The 24,895-nt window shown below is 35.4% G+C and overlaps 1 protein-coding gene across 1 annotated transcript in view; it reads right to left on the reverse strand.

Annotated features, from left to right (window-relative positions):
• Positions 1–24,895, reverse strand: part of THEMIS (thymocyte selection associated) — a 166,051-nt gene that overhangs the window by 82,550 nt on the left and 58,606 nt on the right. The window contains exons 3-4 of the mRNA XM_036994001.2: positions 21,437–21,895; positions 5,371–6,419 (exon numbers count right to left, since the gene is read on the reverse strand). Of these exons, the coding sequence (XP_036849896.2) occupies positions 5,371–6,419; positions 21,437–21,895 (1,508 nt within the window). The remainder of the gene's footprint in view (positions 1–5,370; positions 6,420–21,436; positions 21,896–24,895) is intronic.

A 24,895-nucleotide genomic window follows, 5' to 3' on the forward strand; every position in this document is an offset into this window, starting at 1 on the left:
AGTAGGAGTATTCGTCAATCATCCCAGAATGGAAACAATATTCTTTGGATACAAACTCTTTAGAGAAAATGGGTATCTTTATTATTAGTTTGATAACTTGTTCATTTTTTGGTTGAAATTCCCTTAAAGCAGGCCATGTTTCACAGAAATTCTCAGTCATAATGTAAGGTGGTGATGGGATGGTAGTACAGCATGGAGAATATAGCCAATGATTCTGTAACATCTTTCTGTGTTGACAGATAGTGACTGCACTAGTGGGGTGAGGGTTTAATAATGTGGGTAACTGTTGAACCACTGTGCTTTATACTTGAAACCAATAAAAGGTTATACGTTAACTATACTACAAAAAAAAAATCAGGCCATGTCTTAATTTAAGCAATTACTTTTCATTTAAAACTCATTTAAACTACTCTTCAGCTTTCCAGCTCAGTATTAATGTAGTGCATTTCATGTCTAGATCAAAACTTTGAAAGCTCTGATTACTCTTCTGCTTCCAGAAGCACAAAAATAGTTTATAAATATCCTGCACCTCCCATTGGGAATAGATTTCTACCTATTCAGGTATCAGCTGAAACTGGAGTTCGGCAAATTTTCAACTCAGCACTTCCCTTTATGCACCCTTTGTCCTCTCCTCCCATCTTTTTCACTTCCTCTTACTATAGTTGGCTGGTAATAGGCTCATGCCATTTATTAGACTACAACCTCAGGCAACTCAAAAACCATGATGTGAAGTTCGTCTGTATGTGTCTTTTCCTAAGAACCATCCAACTATCTGCTAAAAATATGCTAAAATTGTTGCAGTTAAAATGTGTCAACATTTTAAAGGAAGGTCATTAAGTTCCCTTTATTTTTCTTATTATTCAGATTCAAAACTCCACTTTTTAAAGTATGTCCATGTTCCACCTTCATTGTCTTCTGTCTTTGAAAATTGCTAAAACATCAATTTCCCTGATCCATAAGGAAACAGACTTACAGCTTCTATGTCAGACCAAGAGGACACACGAAGAATAGACAGATATTCCTCCCCAGTGGTCGCAAACCCGAACACTCTTAATGTCTTTACATCCCATCAGGCTAACAAAAACAAAAACAGATCACACCGTTTGTGACTAAATCCAGTACACAATTGAGCAAATCATACTATTCTTTAAAGATCGATCCAGATTTAGCCAGGGAGCAGGGGTTTCTTTAACGCTTCTCAGCCACTCTCACTGTCACACCACATCAGACGTGAGCCTTAGCACCCAGCAGCTGCTGTTGAGGTGTTCTCTCTGCACCTCCCAGAAACTGTTGCTTTCCTGCTGCCTTGTTCAGCCCTTACTATTCTGGTATGGGGTTTGTTTTCTGCTCATTTCCTAGTACCTTGCCATTACTGCCTCCCTTGCTCTTTGCCTTAATGTCTCCTACGGGTGTTCTTGTCTGACAAAAATCTAGAAATTCCAGCAGCAAAGTGGACACTTGGGCATTAAATGGCCAAACAGAGTTAGTAAAATGCAAGATTTCTGGTCCCAGTTGCAGTCTCTGAAGGAGTGAAATATCTCATCTTTCAACCAAAGGTTTGTTTTTCTCTCTGGTTATAGGCTCTTTCATCAGAATACAGAAGTTACATTTCCCCTCTGTGGCACCCAGAAGTCATAGCCATATATATCCTCGACAGGCAAAAACCCCAGTGAGTATATGTTCTTTCAAACTATCTGCAACTACTTCTGACATAGAAAGGAACCCTCAGGGAAGGAGAGTCTATCCCCACAGAATTCCTATTTAGAACACAATTTCAGGTCCAGTCTCACTTATTAGATCACTTTATAATATCGTTTTCATCTAAGAATCAGAAAGCACAGATCTTAAAGACTAAAAGGAATTTTGAGGGGTCACTTGGTGTGTTCTCACTTTGTTTAGGCCCCATACATTATTGTTCCAAATTGTTAACTATCATATTTTAAAAACAATAATAAAGTCTAAAGCTTCAGTGTAAAACTTCACAGGCCTTGAAATGTGCTGTTATCTCTGTTAATATCCACCCCTGCCACCTGTCCCTGTCCATATCCGCATTACAATTCTCAAATTTCTACTATTATCAATTTTTTCTTATTTAGGTATTGCTAGAGCTAGAGAACCATTGACAATCTTACCTTAGAAAACAATTCTATTTATCCTAGTTCCTATAACCTGTTCTAACGCATTCTTAATTTCTAAATGTCTTAGGTGAATTTGTAGGGTTCATAACTGACAACAGATACCTGCTACAGGTGAACTTGGCTAATACTGAGCACAGTTAGTACAGTATTCTTAGTTCGTACATCTGTCCTGTTACTTAACAGTGGAAGGAATGATCTCGTCAAATGACCCACTGGGAAGGCAATAGTAAACTTAAATACTAGTGAAGCATCTGATACTCTCTTCTCTATATATACAATAACATATTTTAAAGAGTTAAGTGAGTTTGAATACTTAAACTCTGAATAGCTCTTAAGTGCTTTCTGAGTTTAAAGCAATATTCCACATACTCCAAAAATCTTAGAGGATTGTCTTCAATGGCTGCTTCCTGCCTGTAGAGTACAAAAAATGTTCTATCCAATCATTTCAAAAGTATACATAGATACAAGAGCTTTAGTGTAGATATCAGAAGAAACATAAAAAAAAATATGAAAGGATGACATTGTGATAATAAGAAATAGTTGGTTGCAAGACTTTTCAAGTAGTTTATGCAGAAACTGACAGAGCTTTTGTTTATCTTCCAAAAATGATCCACTAAGCAGATTCCTATCTTCATAGTGAAAAAAAATTACTGAAAATGAGGTCAGTAGGTCTGAACACAGGTAAAATATAGTATCCTGTGACATTTTAAAGTGATTTCAGAAAAAAAATTATTTGTATACCACAGTAGAATTGATGGAACTAATCATAAACAAAGAATCCTAGACCCTTCTCAACTGACTAATAAACTTTCAACCAACAAGAATCTCCTGACATTATAAATCTCGGCTTTCCTAGCTTCCACTGTAACCTTTCTGGGAATAAGAAATTTGTTCCAATGTATTACACCAAAATTGTTCTCCCTTTGAGTCTGAACTTATGTTGTAATAGAAAATAAAAATGCAGTCTTTGCCACAGAGCATCTCTATTGTTTGAGACCTCATTTCCTTCCCATCAATCTTGGCTATAGTTGGGGCATCCAATAAATTGCTTGAGTCAAGAGAGGGCATGTGACCCAAAATCCTTGTCTGTCACAACAGGAGTCAGGCAAAGAGTTTATATTCTTCTCTAGTGATGAAGCTATGAGATGGAGGAACTGTCAGTTATAATGTGCCTTATGTAAATAAAACTAGCCTGGAAAATAAACCAATGTAGGATGAAAAGTAAGGTCCATTCCAGCCATATTCAAGATCCTGTTCCCAAGTGTCCCTGATGCTTAGTTGTACCCTTAGGATCTTCATGAGTACAAGAGCTAATAAATTCACTAAAAAGAAAAAACAAGAGCTACTTTGTCAACATAACAAGTCTTAAGTTAAATACAGATTTTTCTCTCCAAAGTTTTTACTTTTTCCTTTCTCCCAACTTTACATCCTAAATGAGCTTTCTAGTGCTCCTTTAACATAAACTTGGTGCCTTAAACAATACAAATTCATTACTTAGAGTTCTGTAAATCAGAAATTTGACATGCGTCTCACTGGCTAAAGTCAAGGTGTTGGCAGAACTGCATTCCTTTCTGGAGGTCTTTCATGTATTTCTCTGATGTTTCTTCTGATATCTATATTAAAGCACTTCTATCTATCTATGTATGCTTTTGAAGTGAATGTATAGATCATTTCTTATACTCTACAGGCAGGCAGCAACCATTGAAAACAAGGGAATCTGTTCTTATCTTTTCTAACTTCTAGGGACCACATCTACATTCCTCGTATCAATGTTCCCTTTCCTGCGTTTTCAGAGGCAGCAGCATTGCGACTCTGACCATTCCTCTGCAGTCACATCCCTCTCTGACCCTGATTTCAGCTGGGAAATGTTCTTTTAAGGACCCTTGTAGTTAAGTAGGACCAACCTGGATAATCCAGGATAATTTCCTCATCTCAAGGTCCTTAATTTTAAGCACATGTGCAAAGTCACCGCTTCTGGAGAGCTAGGCATGGCTACCTTGGGGGTGAAAATGTGGGTTTGGGGGTAAGGGACATTATTCTGCCTACCACTGTAAATGAGAACAACATTTATCTCTCACATCACTCCACTCAGTAATAAAAGTATACTAAACAGGAGGAGCCAGACACCCTCCACATTAATAGCAGCCTGTTAATCAACATTCTTTGGGAACAGTTGTTTAATTCAAAATTACTCCTTCAAAACTGTTTTTCTGGAAAAGAAATTTCTGCTGGTTTTATTTTTTTCTGAAGATGAGTTTGAAGATACTGGCTTTCCTCAGCATACCACACAATCAGAATGCAGTCTTTGAAATGTAGAATTAAAACTATTTCCATACCCACATATTTGAAGCCAGAGGCTGCTATCTTTCCTGAGCATAGAGAGTAAACACAGCATCTCTCTTTGTTTTACTAATTGCTTTGTTTCCCCAAGGTGCTAGCACATCTGCCAGGCCAGAACAAGCTCCTTCCACACACCATAGAGCGACCTTCACTCCCTGGGGTAAGGGCCAGTGCTTTCCAAACACTCAGCAGGCAGTTTTGACGAGGCAGAGACTGCAAGTAGAAGTGAACTGTAACCCCTCCCTTCGTAAAATCCTTAGGGTGGTTATGGAGTTGTTGATTCTGTAATGATCTGATACTGCCTGCAATTTTATTGATTTTTGTTTTTCAGTAGAACTATTAAAGATTATAATTCTCAGATAGGCAGAATGTGGGCAGATGCTCATATGCTCACACACAGTTCTGCCAAGATATTTTTACATCATTGTGCACATAAAACAAAATGAAGACGTCTTACAGATGCATGCTACTGGTAACCCCCCAGAAAAAGGGAGTTTATTATATGCTCATTTCCTGCATGAAGTATTAAAACAACTCTACCTAGAAAAAATGAAACAGCACTTCCAAAATAAAAGAGATTTGCTTCCGAGGCACCTTATAAAACATTCCAAACTGCTAAAACCCATTGAGACAGCAATTTGGGTTATCATATCCAAATGTCACCCCTGCTATTTCTAATTCAGTATAAACTTCTTGTCATATCTACTGGTTAAGCATCAAAATACAAAATGCTGCAACAGCTTATGCACTTCTGATGTTCATTCATCTACTGTGCATCAGAAAGGCTCATTTCAAATATGGCGTGAAAGAAAGAAAAGTAAACAAGAAACAGACCCAGAAGAGACTTGAAAACACTCACGAGGAAAAACAGAAAGCAAAATCATAGCCTTACCTTGGGAGACTTAGGCTGACCCAGTGTCTTTTCTTCTGCTGAGGTTGGCAGAGTTAACTTTGTTTCTTCCAAGGAGGGATGTTTGGGTGGGCGAGGTGGAGGGTGCAAGATAGAGCTCTCATATCTCCGCATCATGTAATATTGTTCTTCAGTGATCTCTTCCACCAGAGTCCTGACCAGAAACGATTCTGTATTCCTAGACAAATTACTAACTAACTGCACGGTCATATTCAAGCGGCCAACGGGAATTTCCCAACACTCCATGGGGTTGGCAAAGTCGCTTATGAGTAGGTAAGAGTCTGTGATCATTTCCTCCAACTGCAGTCCTGGTGTGGCAACTAAAATGTCCTCATCAATGGAAAGATCTCTCACTGATACCTTCACATTGAAGGGCAAACAGAACTGTGCACAGAGCTCAGCAATCTGGTACTGTTTCTTATCATGAATCACCTCTATGAAACCTCCCTCCATGTACAAAGGGAGCGCGGCTGCCTCACAGGATTTTCTGAGGATTTTTTCACAGACCAGGACATTCACCACTGTTTTGATCCCCTCACAAAGCACTTCAGTCGTCTGTGAGTGATGCACTAGAAACTGGTCCCCGACAGATACGGAGGACAGCTCACAGTCAGGGGGATGAAAGGCTTTGGTGGCCACCACGTGGAGAGGTTCCTTTTCACTCTTTGCTATCTCCAGGTCATACACGGTTGGGAACTCTCGAGGTCGCCTCTTGAATTTGCCTTTATAACTAGTGGGGATCAAGAAGTGTCTTTTAGGAAAATTGCTTCGAATTTCTGAAGCTAAGATCCTCGATGCCTGGTACTTTTTGTGGATCGTAATGGTTTTCCCAGGCTGTAATATGCTTCCGGACAACTGGTTTCCTTTAGGCGCTTCTATGACTTCAGCCACTATGGGGAATTCTTCACTGGTCATCTCAAAAAGATCTTGCATCGATAACAGCTGAAGAAACCAGTTGGCATCATAACTGTCAGTAATGTCTTTGACTTCAACATCTAAACTGGGGAGGATGCGCACTATATCTTTTTGAACTGAAAGAAAAAAAAGAGGCTATGACATTTTGTGCATCAAAATGTTGCTATGAGATAGTATGAGAATCCCTCCTGGTGCCTTAAATATATTTCATTTAAAAAAACCAAGATGTTCATGATATAACATTTCTTACATCTGACTTTTTTTTTCAAGTTTCAAAACTAAATAGATCATATATAAAACCAACACCCATAAACCCAACTGTTCAGCTTAAAAAATGTACAGGAACTAGTACACCAGAGCCCTATGTACCTCACCAAAGTCACTTCCTCCTCATTGAAACTTAAGGGTCGCCATTCTCCTGACTCTAGTGTTAATCATTCTCTGTTTTTCTTTAAAGTTTTATCACATTTAACATATATGTACATGTATGTAAATGTATATGTCTGTATGTGCATTCTTTTTCAGGCTTATAAATTTAAGTAATGCTTCTGAGGTTCAGATATTATATTTAAATTATCTGGGAAGAAATATTCTTTTTCCTTGCATGCTTTTGAAAATGAATAATTTGGAAGATTTAGACAGACTTTCCTTTTTTAAAACATTACCTATGTGATGACCTTTGATATTATTAACTCCATTCAGGGTCTGAACACTGTAACTTTGTAACTTGTGTCATATCACTTGTACATGCCGTGTAACAGAGTTCCTGAAGACACAGCATAAGAAAGTATTATTTACTTGAATTAAAAAAGAAAAAAGAAAAAAATCAATGGTTGTCTATAGGCTGAGAAATTCTAAAGATTCTTCATTGAAAAAAAAAGAGGCGTCTAAGAAAAGCACATGTTTTACCTTTATCAGTCCATTTTGTAGAGCTTAACACACCCAAACTTTTCAGATCATCACAGGCTTCCCTAAACTCCAAGATAATTTCAGAAACAATAAAACCTCAGATCAAAATGAACTAGATTTAAAAATTGTAAAAGTAGCACTAGTTAGGCATCAGGCATCATAGGCCCATGTCATTTCTCAAGTCATGGAATAGTTGCCATTAATGACTTTCTGGGACATGAATTAATCTGTTAGAACACAGGGACTCTAAACAGGCCAGATCCCAATCTGTAGTTGGACATTATAGATATTGTGGGTACAAGAGTCTTTGATTGTTTTGCCCTGCAATATATTCCAGTGTCTAGAAAGGTGCCTGGCACATAGTAGATACTCAATAAATGAATTGAGTAAATGAAAAACAATTGCCAAAACAATACCCTTGATTGAGTACTGAAGGATATGATCCATTAAACAAATGGAGTTCCATGTAAAATTTCATTGGGAAAAAAGAAGCTTCTACTGCTAAAACTCCTACTTTATAACACAGAAATTATTGTATATTTCATTTAAAACATGTCCTTTAAGGTTGTAGTTTATCTTATTCAATGGCTTATTTGGTGCAATAAATATTTTTATTGTTTGATTTCTATAAAACAATAATTCAGACATTTTAAAGTATAGAAATATTCATGATAAATAAGCCTAAAGAGCAGATTCAATATAGGGAAATAACACATGCAGTGAAAATCAACAGCTCCATCTTAGATCCATCAGAGAATTAAGGTCACAGGGCAAACTATTACCCCCAAAAAACTAGAAAAATAGGTGAACACCCTGTTGCAATTTATTGGGAGCAGAAACGACTGCTGGATGCAACAACTGGCAAGAACACTAAGAATAATTGCTGGAGTCTAAGGATGGACAAACTTGAGAGATAAAACTTGAGGGGTTCCAAGTTGAGGAAGATCCTCCCATGTTTTCCTGAATTTATTTCTAGGAGCCCCACCAGGTTCTTAGGGTAAAGATCAGAGAAAAATCCCCTCGTTCTTCAGGCAGGGTGAGGGGAAACGTAACCATTTTGAAATACACCCAGAGTATAACATTCAATTCTCCTTAAAAAAGGCCTTCCCTCAAGGAAAACTTATCCCAGCCTAACCAATTTGGGTTTTACCAGAGTCTAACTGATGTGGGAAAGGGAATACCCAGTCATACCTCCCCATATATTTTCACATGGGGGAAGGGAAATACCCAACTGCAGCCCCATTAGCCGTTCTATTTCACCTAAGGGGCAGTGCAGAAGAAAGCTGACCTTTGTGAAGGTCACACCCAGGGGCACAGGGCCACTAAAAGACTGAGACCTAATTGTAGGATTATAGAATGCTCCCCTTCCCTACACCTTTCCAACCATATCAACAGGGCTTCTATAATATAACAGGGGATTACATCTGAAAGATTGGTATTTACGCTCTTTTCAAGAAGAATCTCTAGGGAAGGACAACAGAGGAGAACAAAAACAACCACACTACATAAAATTTTAGCCTCTGACACCCATAGCTTCAATAAACAGTAAATGTAGCCTAATTCCTGCGCAGATAAACATAGAACTTCACACTAAAGACCTGTTTACATCAGTTTCTGAGACATCACGTCTAGCTTTCAACAGAAAACTACGAAGTATGTTAAAAGTCAAACAGCATAATCTGAAGAGACAAAGCAAGTATCAAAACCAGACTCTCATATGGCAGAAATTTTGGAATATTCAGACTGAAAATTTTAAACATGATTAATACACTAATGGCTCTAATGCAATAAAATGCAAGAAAAGATAGATAATGTAAGCAGAGAGATGGGAGCTCTCAGAAAAATCAAAAAGAAATGCTAGATATTCAAAACATGGTAACAGAAATGAAGAATGGCTTTGATGAATTCATTAGTAGACTGGACATGGCTAACAAAAGAATCAGGGGGCTTGAAGATATTATCAAACCGAAAAGAATAAAAAAATGGAACAGAATATCCAAGAACTGTGGGACAATTACAAAAGTTATAGCATGCCCACCACCAAGGGAGTGACAGAGAAAAAAGGAGAAAGGAACAAAACAGTATTTGAATACGCATCAGCATTTTCCAAAATTAATGAAGTGTAGAGAACATCAAGCAAGATAAATACAAAAAAAACTGTACCAAACATATCATATTCAGACTGCAGAAAATCAAAAAATAGAAAACTTCAAGAAGACAGAAGAAAAGCCCATATCACCTATAGAAGAAAAATAAGAATATTACCATACTTGTCTTCAAAAACCATGCAAGAAAGAAGAGAATAAGTAGTATATATGAAGTGTTGGGGAAAAAATCAACCCAATATTCTGTATCCAGCAAAATTGTCCTACAGAATTCAAGGGTGGCCGAATATGCCACCTCAAAATATATCACTTTGCCATAAACATTATTTTGAGCTAACAGTACTTGAAAAACAGCAAATGCAAGAAGATCATTCTAATCTCCCCTATTCTTTCTGAAAACAGGAGATTAAAAACTCACATGTGAAAGATGCCTTTCCTATACCAGGACAAAAGAAACATTCTTCAACAAGGAGTCACAGCCAAGAGAATTCTGTACAAACAGACTTTGTTAAAATAATTCTCACCTTCCTTTAGCCTACCTGCATAGTTTAGTTATTTCTCCACAATTGCCTCTCTTTGTTCAACCCAACGTAAATACATGCAGGTTTTACCAATTCTTGGGTCTTTGTTTCCTTCCGAAAGCTTTTGGGTCACATAAAACATAAATTTGTATGCTTTTCTCATCTTTATCTGTGTAATGTAAATGCAATTCTAAAGCCCAGAAGAAAAACCCTAAGAGGGTAAAGGTAAAATTTACAGCTTTTGTTACCAGTAGACCTGCTTTGCAAGAAATATAAAAGAAGTTCTTCCTAGAGAAGGAAAATGATATAGGTCAGAAACTCAGATCTGCATAAGAAAAGGAAGAGTATTAGCGAGGAAGTAAGTGAAGGCAAATATTTTACTTTTCTTACTCTTAATTGCCATAACAGATAACAGTTTGTTCAAAATAATAATAGCCACAATATAGTGGATGACAACAGCTTGTGGATAATGAAATGTATGACAGCAGTGTTATGAGGGACAGGAGAGAGGGACTGAAGTGATGTAGTGTTATTTGAAAGTGGACTTAGATCAAAACGTATATTGCAAACTCTAAGGCAATAACTAAAAATATTTTTAAATATAATTGATATGCCAAGAGAGCAGAGAAAATGGAGTAATATAAAAAGCTCAATTAAAATTACAGTAGGCAGAAAAAAGAATGAAAGAAATAACACATTTAGTTTGGAGATGAAGATAAAGATAGATATGAAAGATGCGGCTGCAACATGCATCTTTAAGGATGGGGAGAAATTGCGAGCCAAGACAGGATATTCTCTATGTCCCAGATGGTAAGAATGCTATGATCAAAGATAAGGTGCCAGAAAAAATAGGTTATAGTCAGTGATTAACATGTAATACAGCCTTGGGATTTCGAACTAGAGCCATGGGATCTGGACAAGAGACCCACTCAAGACTATGGATGAACTGACCCACGAGTGCCATGCAGAAGAATATATAACTACTTCAGGAGGAAATAAAAATATTTGAGATTAAAAATGACCAAATTAAATTAGGAATTTGGCAGATTAATTTGACCAACACAGTGGGAAGAGAAGCTGATAACAGAGCATTTGCCTTTTTACTAACTGTCATGAAGTCCGTAGATCCTCAGTATTCTAACAGCTCAATTTACCTAATTGCTTTTTGCATCAGTCTCAAATTTTGTTATTTTGCTGTCCTGTCTCTTAACACATTTAAACAAAACACCACTTGATTTTTTGTACTGTTCTCTTTGTTCTTACATGTTTTAAGTTCCCCATAGGCAAAAGTTAAAATGAAAACTTACATTTGTTTAAAATTACCTAGAATTTGGAAAAGACATCCTCAATTTTAAGAATAGTCTTAACTAATTTTTATGACAAATATTATATTTAAGAATGTGTTCAGGAGAAAGATAAAGAAATCAACATTTTTTTGTTTTGTTTTTCTTTTAAAATAAAGGGTTAGATGCTCTTATAAAAATATTTTTTAAAGCAAGAGGGGAGAAAAAAACTATATAATTTGTATGAACTTATCGGTTTTAGGTTACCCTGCTTACATTTTGTAAGCAGTATGTGTGTGTGTGTATTATAAATTCTTTAAGGATGCATTTGTTATCTTACAATTGGAAAAATGTAATCCTCCCACAAAACAACTGGTTACAGAGTGTAAGCTAAATAAGAAAACTTTCCCAGGAAGGTAATCTTCACTTCAAAATAATAGATAATAAAGCAGCAATTCTGACCATGAGAGATTCCTGGAGGAGTTTACTACAAATTTTCCAGTTTTAAACCAATCTGAAGTAAGAAGAACATATATTCGTACAACCTTAGCTTAAACTTCCCGAATTTTCTTTCTGGACAAACATAAATTGTTCTTTCTTAGATATGTTTTCTGATTATCCAAAGAGAGGTCTTGTGAAAAAATTTCCATTCCATTTTCTCTAAAAAGGTAGCACTGGTTTCCTCTTTATGCTGCTGAGTCATTTCATTGAAATTTGTCTTTCTGCCTGCTCTTTCAGGGAAACTCCCTTCGCAGTTACAGTTTATGTTAACCATAATGTGGTTCTTTTCTGCATTTCACTGTAACAATTCTTTTAGCTAAGTATGAATTGTGGGACCCCACTAAAAATTAACTTTAAAGAGAGAATAAAGGTTTACATTTAAGTTTGGTTAATGATGGGAAATGCATTTCCTTGGACAGTTAATTATTCAATTCTGGAATACTCTCATCTCAGTTCAGCATGTGAGTACCTATCCTTTGCAACTGCACCTGAATTAGTAGTACGGTGCTGGAAATCTGCTGAGATAATCTTATTCAAGTCTTGAAGTTGAAACGATGGGTCTGTATATTTTTAAAATAAATTTGTAAACACTAGCCTGCAGTTTCTCTCAATTTCTAGTTCTTCTTATATTAGTAATAATGATTATTCATATATTTATTATTTATTCATTTATTTATTTTATTTTTTTATTTTGTTGTCATTAACCTACAATTACATGAAGAATATTATGTTTACTAGGGCCCCCCTTCACCAAATCCCCCCCACAAACCCCATTACAGTACTGTCCATCAGCGTAGTAAGATGCTGTAGAATCACTACTTGTCTTCTCTGTGTTGCACAGCCCTCCCCGGGCTTTTGGCAAAGTGATAATTATGATTAAAAGCATACTGTTAATCATAATACCCCCTTTCTTTTTCCCCACCCTTATCCCTCCCTTCCCTCCCTTTCTCCCCAGTCCCTTTCCCTTTGGTAACTGTTAGTCCATTCTTAGGTTCTATGATTCTGCTGCTGTTTTGTTCCTTCAGTCTTTCTTTGTTCCTATAGTCTTTGGGTTTGAGGTGAGTCTCTTGTAAGCAGCATAGAGATGGGTCTTGCTTTTTCATCCATTCTATTATTCTGTGTCTTTTGATTGGTGCATTCAGTCCATTTACATTTAGGGTGATTATTGAAAGATATATACTTATTGCCATTGCAGGCTTTAGATTCGTGGTTGCCAAAGGTTCAAGGTTAGCTTCTTTAGTGTCTTACTGTCTAACTTAACTCACTTATTGAGCTATTTTAAACACTGTCTGATCATTCTTTATTTTTCTCCATTCTTATTCCTCCTCCTCCATTCTTTATATGTTGGTTGTTTTATTCTGTGCTCTTTTGTGCTTCCTTTAACTGCTTTTGTGGGTAGCTGATTTTATTTTTTGCCTTTAGTTGGTATTTGGTTGCTCTGCTTTCTTTGCTGTGATTTTATTTTCTCTGTTGACATCTATTTACTCTTAGAAGTGCTCCCATCTAGAGCAGTCCCTCTAAAATACCCTGTAGAGGTGGTTTGTGGGAGGCAAATTCCCTCAACTTTTGCTTGTCTGGGAATTGTTTAATCCCTCCTTCATATTTAAATGATAGTCGTGCTGGATACAGTATTCTTGGTTCAAGGCCCTTCTATTTCATTGCATTAAATATATCATGCCATTCCCTTCTTGCCTGTAAGGTTTCTGTTGAGAAGTCTGGTGATAGCCTGATGGGTTTTCCTTTGTAGGTGAAATTTTTCCTCTCTCTAGCTGCCTTTAAAACTCTGTCCTTGTCCTTGATCTTTGCCATTTTAATTATTATGTGTCTTGGTGTTGTCCTCCTTGGGTCCTTTCTGTTGGGAGTTCTGTACACTTCCGTGGTCTGATCGATTATTTCCTCCCCCAGTTTGGGGAAGTTTTCAGCAATTATTTCTTCAAATACTCTTTCTATTCCTTTTTCTCTCTCTTCTTCTTCTGGTACCCCTATAATGCAGATATTGTTCCTTTTGGATTGATCACACAGTTCTCTTAATATTGTTTCATTCCCAGAGATCCTTTTATCTCTCTCTGCGTCAGCTTCTATGCGTTCCTGTTCTCTGGTTTCTATTCCATCAATGGCCTCTTGCATCTTATCCATTCTGTTTATAAATCCTTCCAGAGATTGTTTCATTTCTGTGATCTCCCTCTGGACATCTGTAATCTCCCTCCTGACTTCATCCCTTAGCTCTTGCATATTTCTCTGCAGCTCCATCAGCATGGTTATGAGCTTTATTTTTAATTCTTTATTCTTATATTTATTGGAAATTTTCAGTTTCTAAGTTTGATTTCTTTATCATTTACTTTCCAAGGCTATACTTCTCCCAAAAGTATGTTCATAAATTTTATCTCCAGCTCTCAGTGTGAATTGAGAGTGAAGACTTAGTGAATTGTTTTCTTCATCTTTTTGCATAACTTGTACTCTTTATTATATGGTGTTTATTAGATGCACTAATGATTTCTGAGCTCTGCCTCACTGCAAACTTTTAAATTAAAATTTGCTTTACAGCTCACCCATTTGGTCTTGATTTTCTTAATGAATATTACGTTAATTTTTTTCCATTTACTTAGCTTCATTATAGTTTAAGAGAAACTATGCTGTGAATGTCCATTTTATTAGATGGTTCTCCTCTGATTCTATTGCTGTTTGTATTTATAAATAAAGAATATGCCTTTTGCTCTCTAACATTTGCAGCAAAAAAAATTATTTCTCCCTCACTGAGAAGTCATTTAAAATGAATATACTTTCATTTAACACAGGATTTTTATTAACACTACTCTGTCTTTTACATTTCCATTTAGTTTATAAATGCTAAGAGAAGTGAATGACCAATTTTCTTTTACTGGATGATACAGTTCACCATGTTTTCTCCATTAATGTTTGTGATGGAGAGTTTTATGTGTCAACTTAGTACCTACTTACTTAAACACTGATTTAGGTGTTTCTGTGAAGGTATTTTTTAGATGTGGTTAACATCTAAATCATTTGACTTTAAATAAAGAATGTTAACTTCAGTAATGTGGCTGAGCTTTGTCCAATCATTTGGCCTTATGAGCAAAACCTAACGTTTCCTAGAGAAGAAATTCTGCCTCAACACTGCAGCATCAACTTCTGAGTTAACAGCCTGCCAGTCTTTCCTATAGAACTTCAGCCCCATAGTTTCATGAGCCAAGTCCTTAAGATTAATTAGTAATATATAATTATGTATATATAATATATAGTATTAAATTTATATATATTTATTGTTTCTCTTGAGAACCCACACAGTTAGTGCAATACATAAATACATAAACATATACTAAAAACTACTTTCCTCTGTGTGCTATTTGATATTTCTATTAGTAATAAGATAACTGCCTAAAGCGGTAAAATGAAATGGAAGCTGACTAGATTATCTACTGATTCTAAATATTACGTTAAATCACAGTAGTTTCATGGACATATTAGAAAAAGCATCTCTAATAAAAATTGAACCTGTTATATGAATATAAATGATATCAACTTTGGTTCCATGAAGTGAATATTCATTCTCCTTAGCTGTTAAATTCATGAATATGCTATCATAATAAAGCAAATCTGGATATGGTGATTGAGAAAGCCTTCTGGTTACCTAAAGAGGAACTTTTTACTGTGCAATATATATATGTACAGAAACAATTATTCTGGTTGTTTCATGTATTCATGCATGTATTTGATTTACTGAATATTGAACATTTACTTAAGAAAAAAGAGAAAAAGTTCCAGTGCATTTGGAAGTTGTCTGCAATCCTTAAACTAAATGAAGACAGAACTCAGATGGAGGATTGGTAAATGATTTGGCAGAATAGAAAAGGGAAAGCCTATTTGTGCCTAAGAAGTCAGAGTGCAATGCTCCATGGGAGCCCCAAAAGGCTGGCAAATTGAAGGTATCAGGCTCTTCTGAAAGTAGAAGAGAAGCTAGCAGGCAAACATACAAGCAGACTGAATGTATTAAAGAGTGGTTAAAATCAGGTTCCCAACTGTAATATGGGGAAGATAGGTGACCCCCACTTCACTTCTCTTTCTGCAGGAAACATTAGACACCAGCCTCCAGAACCTGGAAATTGGGGATGAGTGAGCAGACAGAAGCTTGGAATGGAGGGAAAGGAAGTAAGTCTAAATCTCAGCAGCTCCCCCACTCAGCTACAATAGTTTCAGAACCTCCAGAAGATATCAAGAAAAGTTTTCTCAGGTGAAGCTAAGTAAGTCCTAGAGGAAAGATTCACAGAATTTGACTTTGAGGAATGCTTCAAGGAAAAAACTGGCAAAATGAAACCTTAAACTCATGAACAAAGAGCTTGTATATAAATAGTACCTCACTGACAAAATTTTTTTTAAAGTGCCTCACATGTAAATATGAACGAATGACAAATAATCACCAGGCATTTGAGGAAAACATTTAATAAGATAAAAAATTTTTCTTAAAAGCCTCAAAAGAGGCAGATGAAATGCAAAGAACAGGAGAAAAGTTCAAGAAATTATAAAATATTCTGAGAGAGATAAGGTATTACATTCTTAAAATAAGAAAATGCTAACATTTAAAAAATGATGTAAGAAATGACTCTTAGAAATTAAAAATGTGATAGCTGAAATTAAAAATTCGTTAAAACAGTTGGAAATGTAGTTAAGAAATTTTCCCTGAAGGTAAGCCAAAGGCAAGGAGACAAAATAGAGAAAAAAATTGCCCTAGATAAGTATGGGAGCTTCAATAGGAGATGCGAAGTTACACAAAGAAGAGAAAAGAATAATTGAAAGGGAAGTATCAAAGAAATTATCTCAGAAATGAGGGACCTGAATTTCCAGTCTGAAAACTATCATCACAATGAAAGAACAGACTCATCACAAAGCATATTACTGTGAAACTTCAGAATATCACAGATAATATCTCAAAGACAATATCGGAAAGTAGAAGATAAGGGAGCAAAGCTTTTCATTGTCAGAAGCTATTTGCAACCTGGAATTCTAAAAGTAGCCAAACTATCAATCTTATGTGAGTAGAGTAATAAACATTTTTGAAACATGCAGATCCTCTAGTTGACTAATTAATATCCTCTGTACCTTTCTCAGGAAGCAAATGGGGAGAGGGCTCCACAAAACTAGAAAAAAACAAGGAAGAAGTTATTTGACTACAGAAGTTGTTGGTAAACACAGAAGCAAGTTAAAGGAAGCATCAGGATGTTTTCACATGGAAGCCCAAGACAGAAAGTTTACAGACTAAATGTCTGTGGCCTCCATATGTACATGTTGAAACCCTTCCCTGATTTGATGGTATTTGGGAAGTGATTAGAATTAGATGAGGTCATGCAGGTGGGGTCCCCATGAATGGGATTAGTGCCCTTATAAAAGTCTTGAAAGAACTTTGCTTTCCCTCTCTGCACTCCACATGTGAGGATACAATAAGAAGCCAGGAGTCTGTAAGCTACAAGTGGCTCCTCCCCATAACTCAAAAACGTGGGCACCCTAATCTCAGACTTCCAGCCTCCAGAACTGTGAGTAATAAATTTCTGTTGCTTATGAGCCATCTGGTTGATGGTATTCTGTTAGAGCAGCCCAAGCTGACTAAAACAAGCACCTGTGTGGTCGGTGTAGAGAGCAACCAATTCAGACTGGAGCATGGGGACAGAAGGCTTCAGGAGAAAAAAAATAATAGGAAGGGTAGATCTTCTAACAGTTTGGGCTCTGAGGAAAACTACGTTGAACAGCTTTTTCTAACAGAGATACTGGAAAATACTACAAGACCAAGGAGAATATTGAAGAAAACCAAGCAATGAAACAATAAGGTCATCATTACATAAAAACAAAGTTATACAGAAATGGAATTATAGTCGTTATACAACACTTGATTCAGCAATGAATTGTCACAAAAACGAAAATCCTAACGCTTAACCATATTTTACCATATGCTGAGAGAATGGGAAAAGGGAAGAGCAAGTAGGAATATAAGAGCATTAAATCTTCATCACTTTATGTGGAAGTGAGTAGTTACTGTTTAAGTAATGACTTGAAAAATAGCAAGACGCTTATATCATTTGGAAATGTAAATGCAAACACAAGAAAGCAGGCACGAAATTAATTTCAAGTTACTTTGGAGCAGCCAAATGGGGCAGAACTTTGGGAATGGTCAAGGGCATAAGGTTTGCTGCTAATTTTAAGTCTTTTCACCACTATTTGACTTCTTTGATTTTAATAAATATTGAAACTTTTTTTAATAAAATGAGAAAAAGAGGAGGCCTCAGATCACTAAAAGATCAATGTATTTTTCTGCTACTCATTTACAACCTATATACAATAGTCAGTGCCTTTCTGATATCAGTATTCTGTGTATATGCTTTCAGCCCTCTGCTTATAGATCAATGAATATGTCATATCTGAGCAAAAATTGTACCCCCAAGTTTGGAAGGCTCTGAGTTGTTCTCCTACAATGAAATGTAGCATTTGAACTCTTGATAGGGAAGCAATAATTATCAATCTACATATCAAAACATAACACTATTTAAAAGGTTTCAATGACCAAGACTTATTGTGTTTTGAAGCAATTTTAAACAGCTGACTCAATTTTTCCTTTGCAAATATTATACCTTTCATTTGTTACTCTAATACAAATTTTATCATCCTACGAAAGGCACAAACATATCTTATTATGACTTATATAAGACCAGTTGTTAAAAGTCTTGGACTATTATTTATATCTTTTTTCAAAAGAAACTTAAAAAAAATCGTTGAGTGTATAGTGAGAGTTAGCAGGGTTTCAGGGCTGACATGGGGATGATTGAGAGTTTTCAGGAAGAAATATTTCATTCAAACTTTTCTGCTACTGTTCTTTTTTATGCAGCCTAAATTTTCACATTAATAACATATTAAAAACTAGCACTAGCAATAGAATATCTTATGTTCCCTCTTTTCTCTACTTACTTGCTCTGTTCTCTTTTCAGCAAATCAATATTTCAAAGCTTCCTGTAGTTCTCAATCTTTTTCATTTTTTATTTCCCCTTAGGTTTCTTACTAGAGTCTCCTATCCCTGGCTCAGACCTATTCTTTTTGTTGTCATGTTGTAAAGGAAGGACTCAAGACAAGAAGGGTTTGAACTGTACCTGACAGTCAAGGCCATTGAGTAGCAGCTTATGAAGCAATGTGCCCTTGACTTCAAGGCAAGTTCGAATCTTCAATATCAAAAAGAGTAATGGAAAACAAGACCACAATTGATTTAAACAACAATCTGCACTTTACATTTAAGGGAAAAATGCCTATAGCAACAACACTTTAAATATTTGGGCTTTTTTATGTTGGACACGCGTCTTCTATTCCCAGAGAATATTCTGCAGTCAGTCCACATGCAGAGCAGTCTCAGACAGCATCTGTCCCCAAATTTCTGTACAATAAGAACTAATGTTTAAAATAATCCCTAAGAAATTGAAGACCCAAAATAATTAAAATAAAAATTCAATTTTAGTATCATTTAAAGAATGGAAATTGAATGAAAACATTTTGGGAAAGATTTTATTTCAACCAAAGACTTTCTTCTGGGAACTTGGTCAGCAGGAAACCGTATTTAAGTCCATCTAAACAAATCTGTTACTATCTTCTGTTTTTGTGTCAATGTATATATTTAATTAACTGCACCACCATCCAACCTGTAAAACATGTCCAAAGCCTAGGAAACAGGTTGACTTCTTCCCCCTTTGCAATTATCCTCCAAATCTTGCTGGTCTACTTCTTAAATACCAAGGATTCAGAGTCCCTCTGAAACTATTATTGTATTACCCCCTACTAGCCGGTCATACACCCAATGGCTTCACTATACAACTCTGGCCTTGTTCCTCCTAGCTGAGAAATCTTTATTAATTTGCCCTTTGGATAATGTGAACCCCTTAACATACATTTCAAGACCCTCCATAAAAGATTCCACTACCTCATTGCACGTTTTGATATTTGCCCCAATTTGCCTTCTTCTCTCTTTTTTACACTGGAGCTCTAATCTTTTGCTTACCTGCTTTCCCTCAAGCTGTCACCACTTCCTCCAATATTGTCCCCTCCATCTTTGCCTGACTATCTACTATTTATCCTTCAGGTCTTAGTTTAAAAGCGATTTCCTAAAAGAAGACTTTCCTGATCCCTAATCTAAATTCACTAAACGTTGCAACAACCTTGTTCACATGCGTAGGTTCTGGGTCGACTCTCATTTGAAGCTGTGTGATTGTAGATGCCAATGGTTTTAGAAAATTAACAAATTTTAAAATGAGAAAATGCTACCATGATTTATAAAAATTGAAGAAAACTCAGTTCTAAATTTGAGTGCACATTTTGGAATAGCTAACAGACCACTAATGTGAGGTCTCAAATTCAGCATGACTTCATTTCTTGTCATATTAAAAATAATCATGGAAAAGGAAACAAACATTCTCAATCACAATATAAGTTGGCCATGGGGATGGTAGTACAGCATGGGGAATAGAGCCAGTGATTCTGTAACATCTTCTTATACTGACAGATAGCAACTGCACTAGTTGGGGTGAGGATTGAATAATACCAGTAATTGTCAAACGACTGTGTTGTATACCTGAAACCAATATAACATTGTATGTCAACAACATTTCAATTAAAAAAAGCAATATGAACAATCATGCTGTGGCCTCAACTTTTTTGTAGTATGACAAAAAAACCACTACTTAAGAGTAATTTCTTACCTATACCTGTAGTTTTAATGAATGAATTAACTTATGGTTAATTATTTGCATGTAACAAATTTAATATAGCTTTAAAATCCAGCCAAAATCAATTTTTACAATAATTGTGTAAGTGACAAACAATACTAATGGGAGCAGAGTAAACAGAATTTGAGATATCCAACAGGTACCCTTGGACCAAACATTTTCACATACTGCTTTTTTCCTCAGGTGTATATGCAATACCCTAATAGAATCTTATTTCATTCAAAAGCAACTCTAAGAGGTAAGCAAAAGAAACATCATCGTCCCCTTTGCATAGACATAGTTTAAATGGCTCTCCCAAATCCACCACCTAGTAAGTTATTGACCCAGGATCAGAATCCAGGACTTTTGACTTCAAATATAGAAGAAACCTTTGTTCCATACTTGCCCTGTGGTGTACCATAATTTTTAAATTCAAGGTTTTAATTTTGTTAGAGTAGTAGTACTCTCTCCAGCTATTCCTACTTTAAAATGCAAACGATCCTGTGAAGGTTAGATATTAAAACACACTTCTGTGTGAATTAATTTGTCCCATCATTTTCCCTTAGGTCAGAGAGACTCCCAGCTATTAGAAAGATTTATGATCAGTAATGGGTGGCCGAAAAAAGAAAAAAAGGCTATCACAAAAAATAGAAGGAACCAATATATTAAGGAAATTCTGCATCCTTACCTTTTTGTTGATAATCTCCCCATAGAAGAAAGTCCCTTTCTAACCAAAAATGCCTTATTCTAAAAAACAGCTCTTTTCTGACCATGCTTAACTGGCAGTGATAAAAGTGAATTAATATTTTAATCTGTCTGTACCTTACAATTACAGCACCTTCCATTTGGATTGCACCACACAATTTACAATATACATTTATATATATTATTCCTTTTGATCCTTGCAACAAGTGCATGGTTTGCCTATTTATAGATGAAGAATCTAACTCTCAGCAGGCTTAATGGTCAAGTTAGGGACAGAGTCCTATTCTTCAGACTCTAAAGCTTTTCTCTTTCCCAAATCCCACAATACTCATGCTCATAGAGCATTATTTGAAGTATATACTTACATTTCATCACACCTTGAATTTCATACACAGGCTTGAGAATCAGAGCACCGTCAAAGCCTTTAGGGAATGGATTTGTTAGGTCCCACTTATTTGAAAAATCTGTAAGTTTCACAGTTCGTGTTCTATTCTTGGGGATCTTCCATTCAACGATCTCTTTCAGGGTGTAAATATGTTCATCTTTACACTCATAAAATTCTCCTTTTTGTGACAAAGGCAAAGTGAATGAGTGATTCTGATGATTCCTTACCACTCCACAATTCACCATTATTTCTCCATTGATCTCTTCCACCGAGTCGAGCACGATTTCTTCACCTTGTTTTACAACAAGATTCTCTTGTTTTATATCCTCCTGATGATAGAAGCAAGGATGCCCTAGTCTACTTGGCCCGATATGGATGGTCCTTGTAATTTCTTCCATAGTAAGGTATGGAGTTTTATCAGCCACAATCTTAAAAAGACCTAAGAAGAGAATTGTGTGAATTAAAGATAGTTCTTACAATGAAAGTTCTCATAAGAAAATCACAGTGAGTTAAAAACAAGTATAATGTAGCTCTTAAAAGTAATGTATCCTTTTAAAGATTAAGGATACTTGTTTTAATCCTGATTTCTTCTAGGAAATTTTAATGTGTTGTCTGTATATTACTGGATCATCAGATCTAGTCAACGTAAAAGAAAACAAGGGCAAAAAAACCTTGCAATTGAAAAGGCACTGTGCTTTGAAATGGGACATTTGAGGTATTGTCTGTATCCCAACTACCCATGTAATCTTGAGCAAGTTAATCTTTCAAGATTGTTTTTTTATTTTTAATATTTAAAATCAGAGTATTGGATTAGATCAGTGTTTTCATAAATATATTCTCTAGATGCACAAATATTAAAAGATATTCCAGAAAGAAACTGTTTCATAGTCAATAATTACAAAGCTATATACCTGGAACTAGACAGTGGTGATGGTCGTCCAGACTTGTAATGTATTGAACAACAGTGAGTTGTACACTTTAAAATGGTAAATTTTATGTTATCTGTATTCTACCACAAGAAATGATATCTACATATTTCCAATTAATTTAAAACTTTGTCAGAAGCTTTAGATGCACTGTAACTCACAAAAAGGGAATATAACATGCAGAAAATCCCAGATTTCTTGATTTTAAAACTCTTGGGGAAATATCCAGTAATAAATAGCAATACCAACATATCATGAAATATTAGCAATCCACACAACTGTCCTTGGACAGTGCTACCTGGGTTCAGTAGTTGTTCTGGATTGAATATTCTTGATTATATATCATTCTTTCTTCCCATTCTTCAGTTTTACCATAGTTCCACTATTTGAATTTTTTCCTGTAATATTATTGGGAAAGTCACTAAAATAATGAATTTTTACTGTTTAAGATACAGCTTTTTATGCTTGCATGTTTAATTCTTCCCTTTAAGTTATTTTGCTTTTATTTTATGCTTTGTAGCACTTTCAGAAATTTATTTATTGAACAGATTTTAATAAATTCCAGGGGAAAAAAAGGACATAAGAAAAATTAGATAATTGCTTTCTTAATCCAGAAGTAAATTAATGATAATATTATATGCTAGCATGCACTAAGAATATAGTGTATTAAAAAGCTCAGGATGCTATAGCTTGGAAAAATCACTTACTAGTTTACTCAACAAATACATTCCAATTAAGTTCACATATAAATATACATCACAGCATTTTTAACTATGCTACAAAGTCTTTTATCTCTACTTTGGGTTGCTGTACAAAGATTTAGAATTACTTATATTTGTAGTCAATCTTTGCTCAAATGAAAAATACAGGATTTTGGTTATTTGTAGATATAAGCCTCCTGAAAAAGTGTGGGTGATACAGTTCTGACCAGGAATGAGTAAGGCAGTATGTCCTCAAAAAACTTTAGAAATGGAACAGTGTTTATCGCTGTCTGGTGTGCTTGAAGACAGCAAGGCAAGGGAACATTTGCTTTGAAGGACCTTCTTATTTTATTACATTCTATATCAGGGAAAATCCAAAAAAACAGTAAATGAATTTGTGTGTATGTGTGCGTGTGCATGTGTGGGTGTGTATATGCACATGTTTAATCTTATTTGTGTGTGAAGATTTATTTTGAGTCCACAATCCCTTTCAGGGTATAGAAAATTCAACAGTGTTTGTCAAATAAGTTTAAAAAAATAGCTACCTAAAATCTCATAAATGGTGGAGACACATCATTTTATTTCTATCCTAGCTATATTGATGACATAAGTCACAGTAGAATTAATTCAGCATCTTCTTTCTTAGGGAATTGGGTTCACCTAAGGTAATAACAGACCTAAAATGTTATGAAATGGAAAAAGCCTGAAACCCTAAGGACCACCATTATTTCAAGTTAATCACACACTTCAGAGCTGTCTTGTTGGATGTCTCTATTGCAAGAAAAATCTGTGAATCTGTGTTTTCCCTTAGAGGATGATTAAATACACAGTTTAGTGTAATACTAAGTGGCAGAGTACTGGAAAAAATATGATTAACTTGTTTCTTCCTATCCTACAGCAGTCAATCCAGAGCCCCTCCTTATATACAGCTTCCTAAGATCATATAAGCTAGGGAGAGTTTTTATTTATATATGATGTCATATTGGAATTTCAATTTCATAATAAACAAAAGCACCATATGCCTGCTTAGCTTTAAATTTGACCAATTTTTCCTCTGTCTTTTTCACAAAGAGTATGATAGTTTTGTACTGGAGAAAGTATTATTTGTTATACTTTCAAAGAAAGTCAAAACACCTATCATGAGCTGAGTGATCATGAAAGTACTTATAAAATAAGCCAATATGTAATCTTCATAAAGTAAGCTGAAAAACACAGAGAAAATGGATTTCTACTTTCAAATTTGATCATAGCATCTATTAAAATGAATATTATTGTTCTTGAATTAGGAGAAATTGTTCATAAAGAGCATGTCATTTGAGAGACAAAAAATTATAAGGAAAAGGAATTAATTGATATGTTGAAAGTTAGTCAACAAGTGAACTTAGTCTTTAAGATCTTGTCCCTGAATCTTTATTATTTGGGAGTTTATACTTTTAACTAATTCTTAATGATCTATAATTATTATTATTGATAATAATAGTAACAACTGAAATTTGGCTAGAAATTTACAAGTTTGAATGAGTTTTTTCATATGCATTATTTCTCTTCAAAATAATCTTTTCTGGACAGTAAAACAAATAAATTACTGGGGAATATAAGAATTGTAATGATTTTCATAGTCATGTTTTTGGAATTTCATATCAAACCTTTGACATCCAAGTCTTACACTCTTGAAAATACACCAGGCCACCTTCCTGTCACATATATGACTTAAGGACATTTATGAAAACATGCTGATTCCGTTTCAAAAAATATATATATTCCAGGCTTGCCCTCATTTTGCACAGATCAGCTTTTCCAGACCCACCAATA

Source organism: Manis javanica, chromosome 13 (assembly GCF_040802235.1).
Source record: "Manis javanica isolate MJ-LG chromosome 13, MJ_LKY, whole genome shotgun sequence".
Classification (NCBI taxonomy): Eukaryota; Metazoa; Chordata; class Mammalia; order Pholidota; family Manidae; genus Manis; species Manis javanica.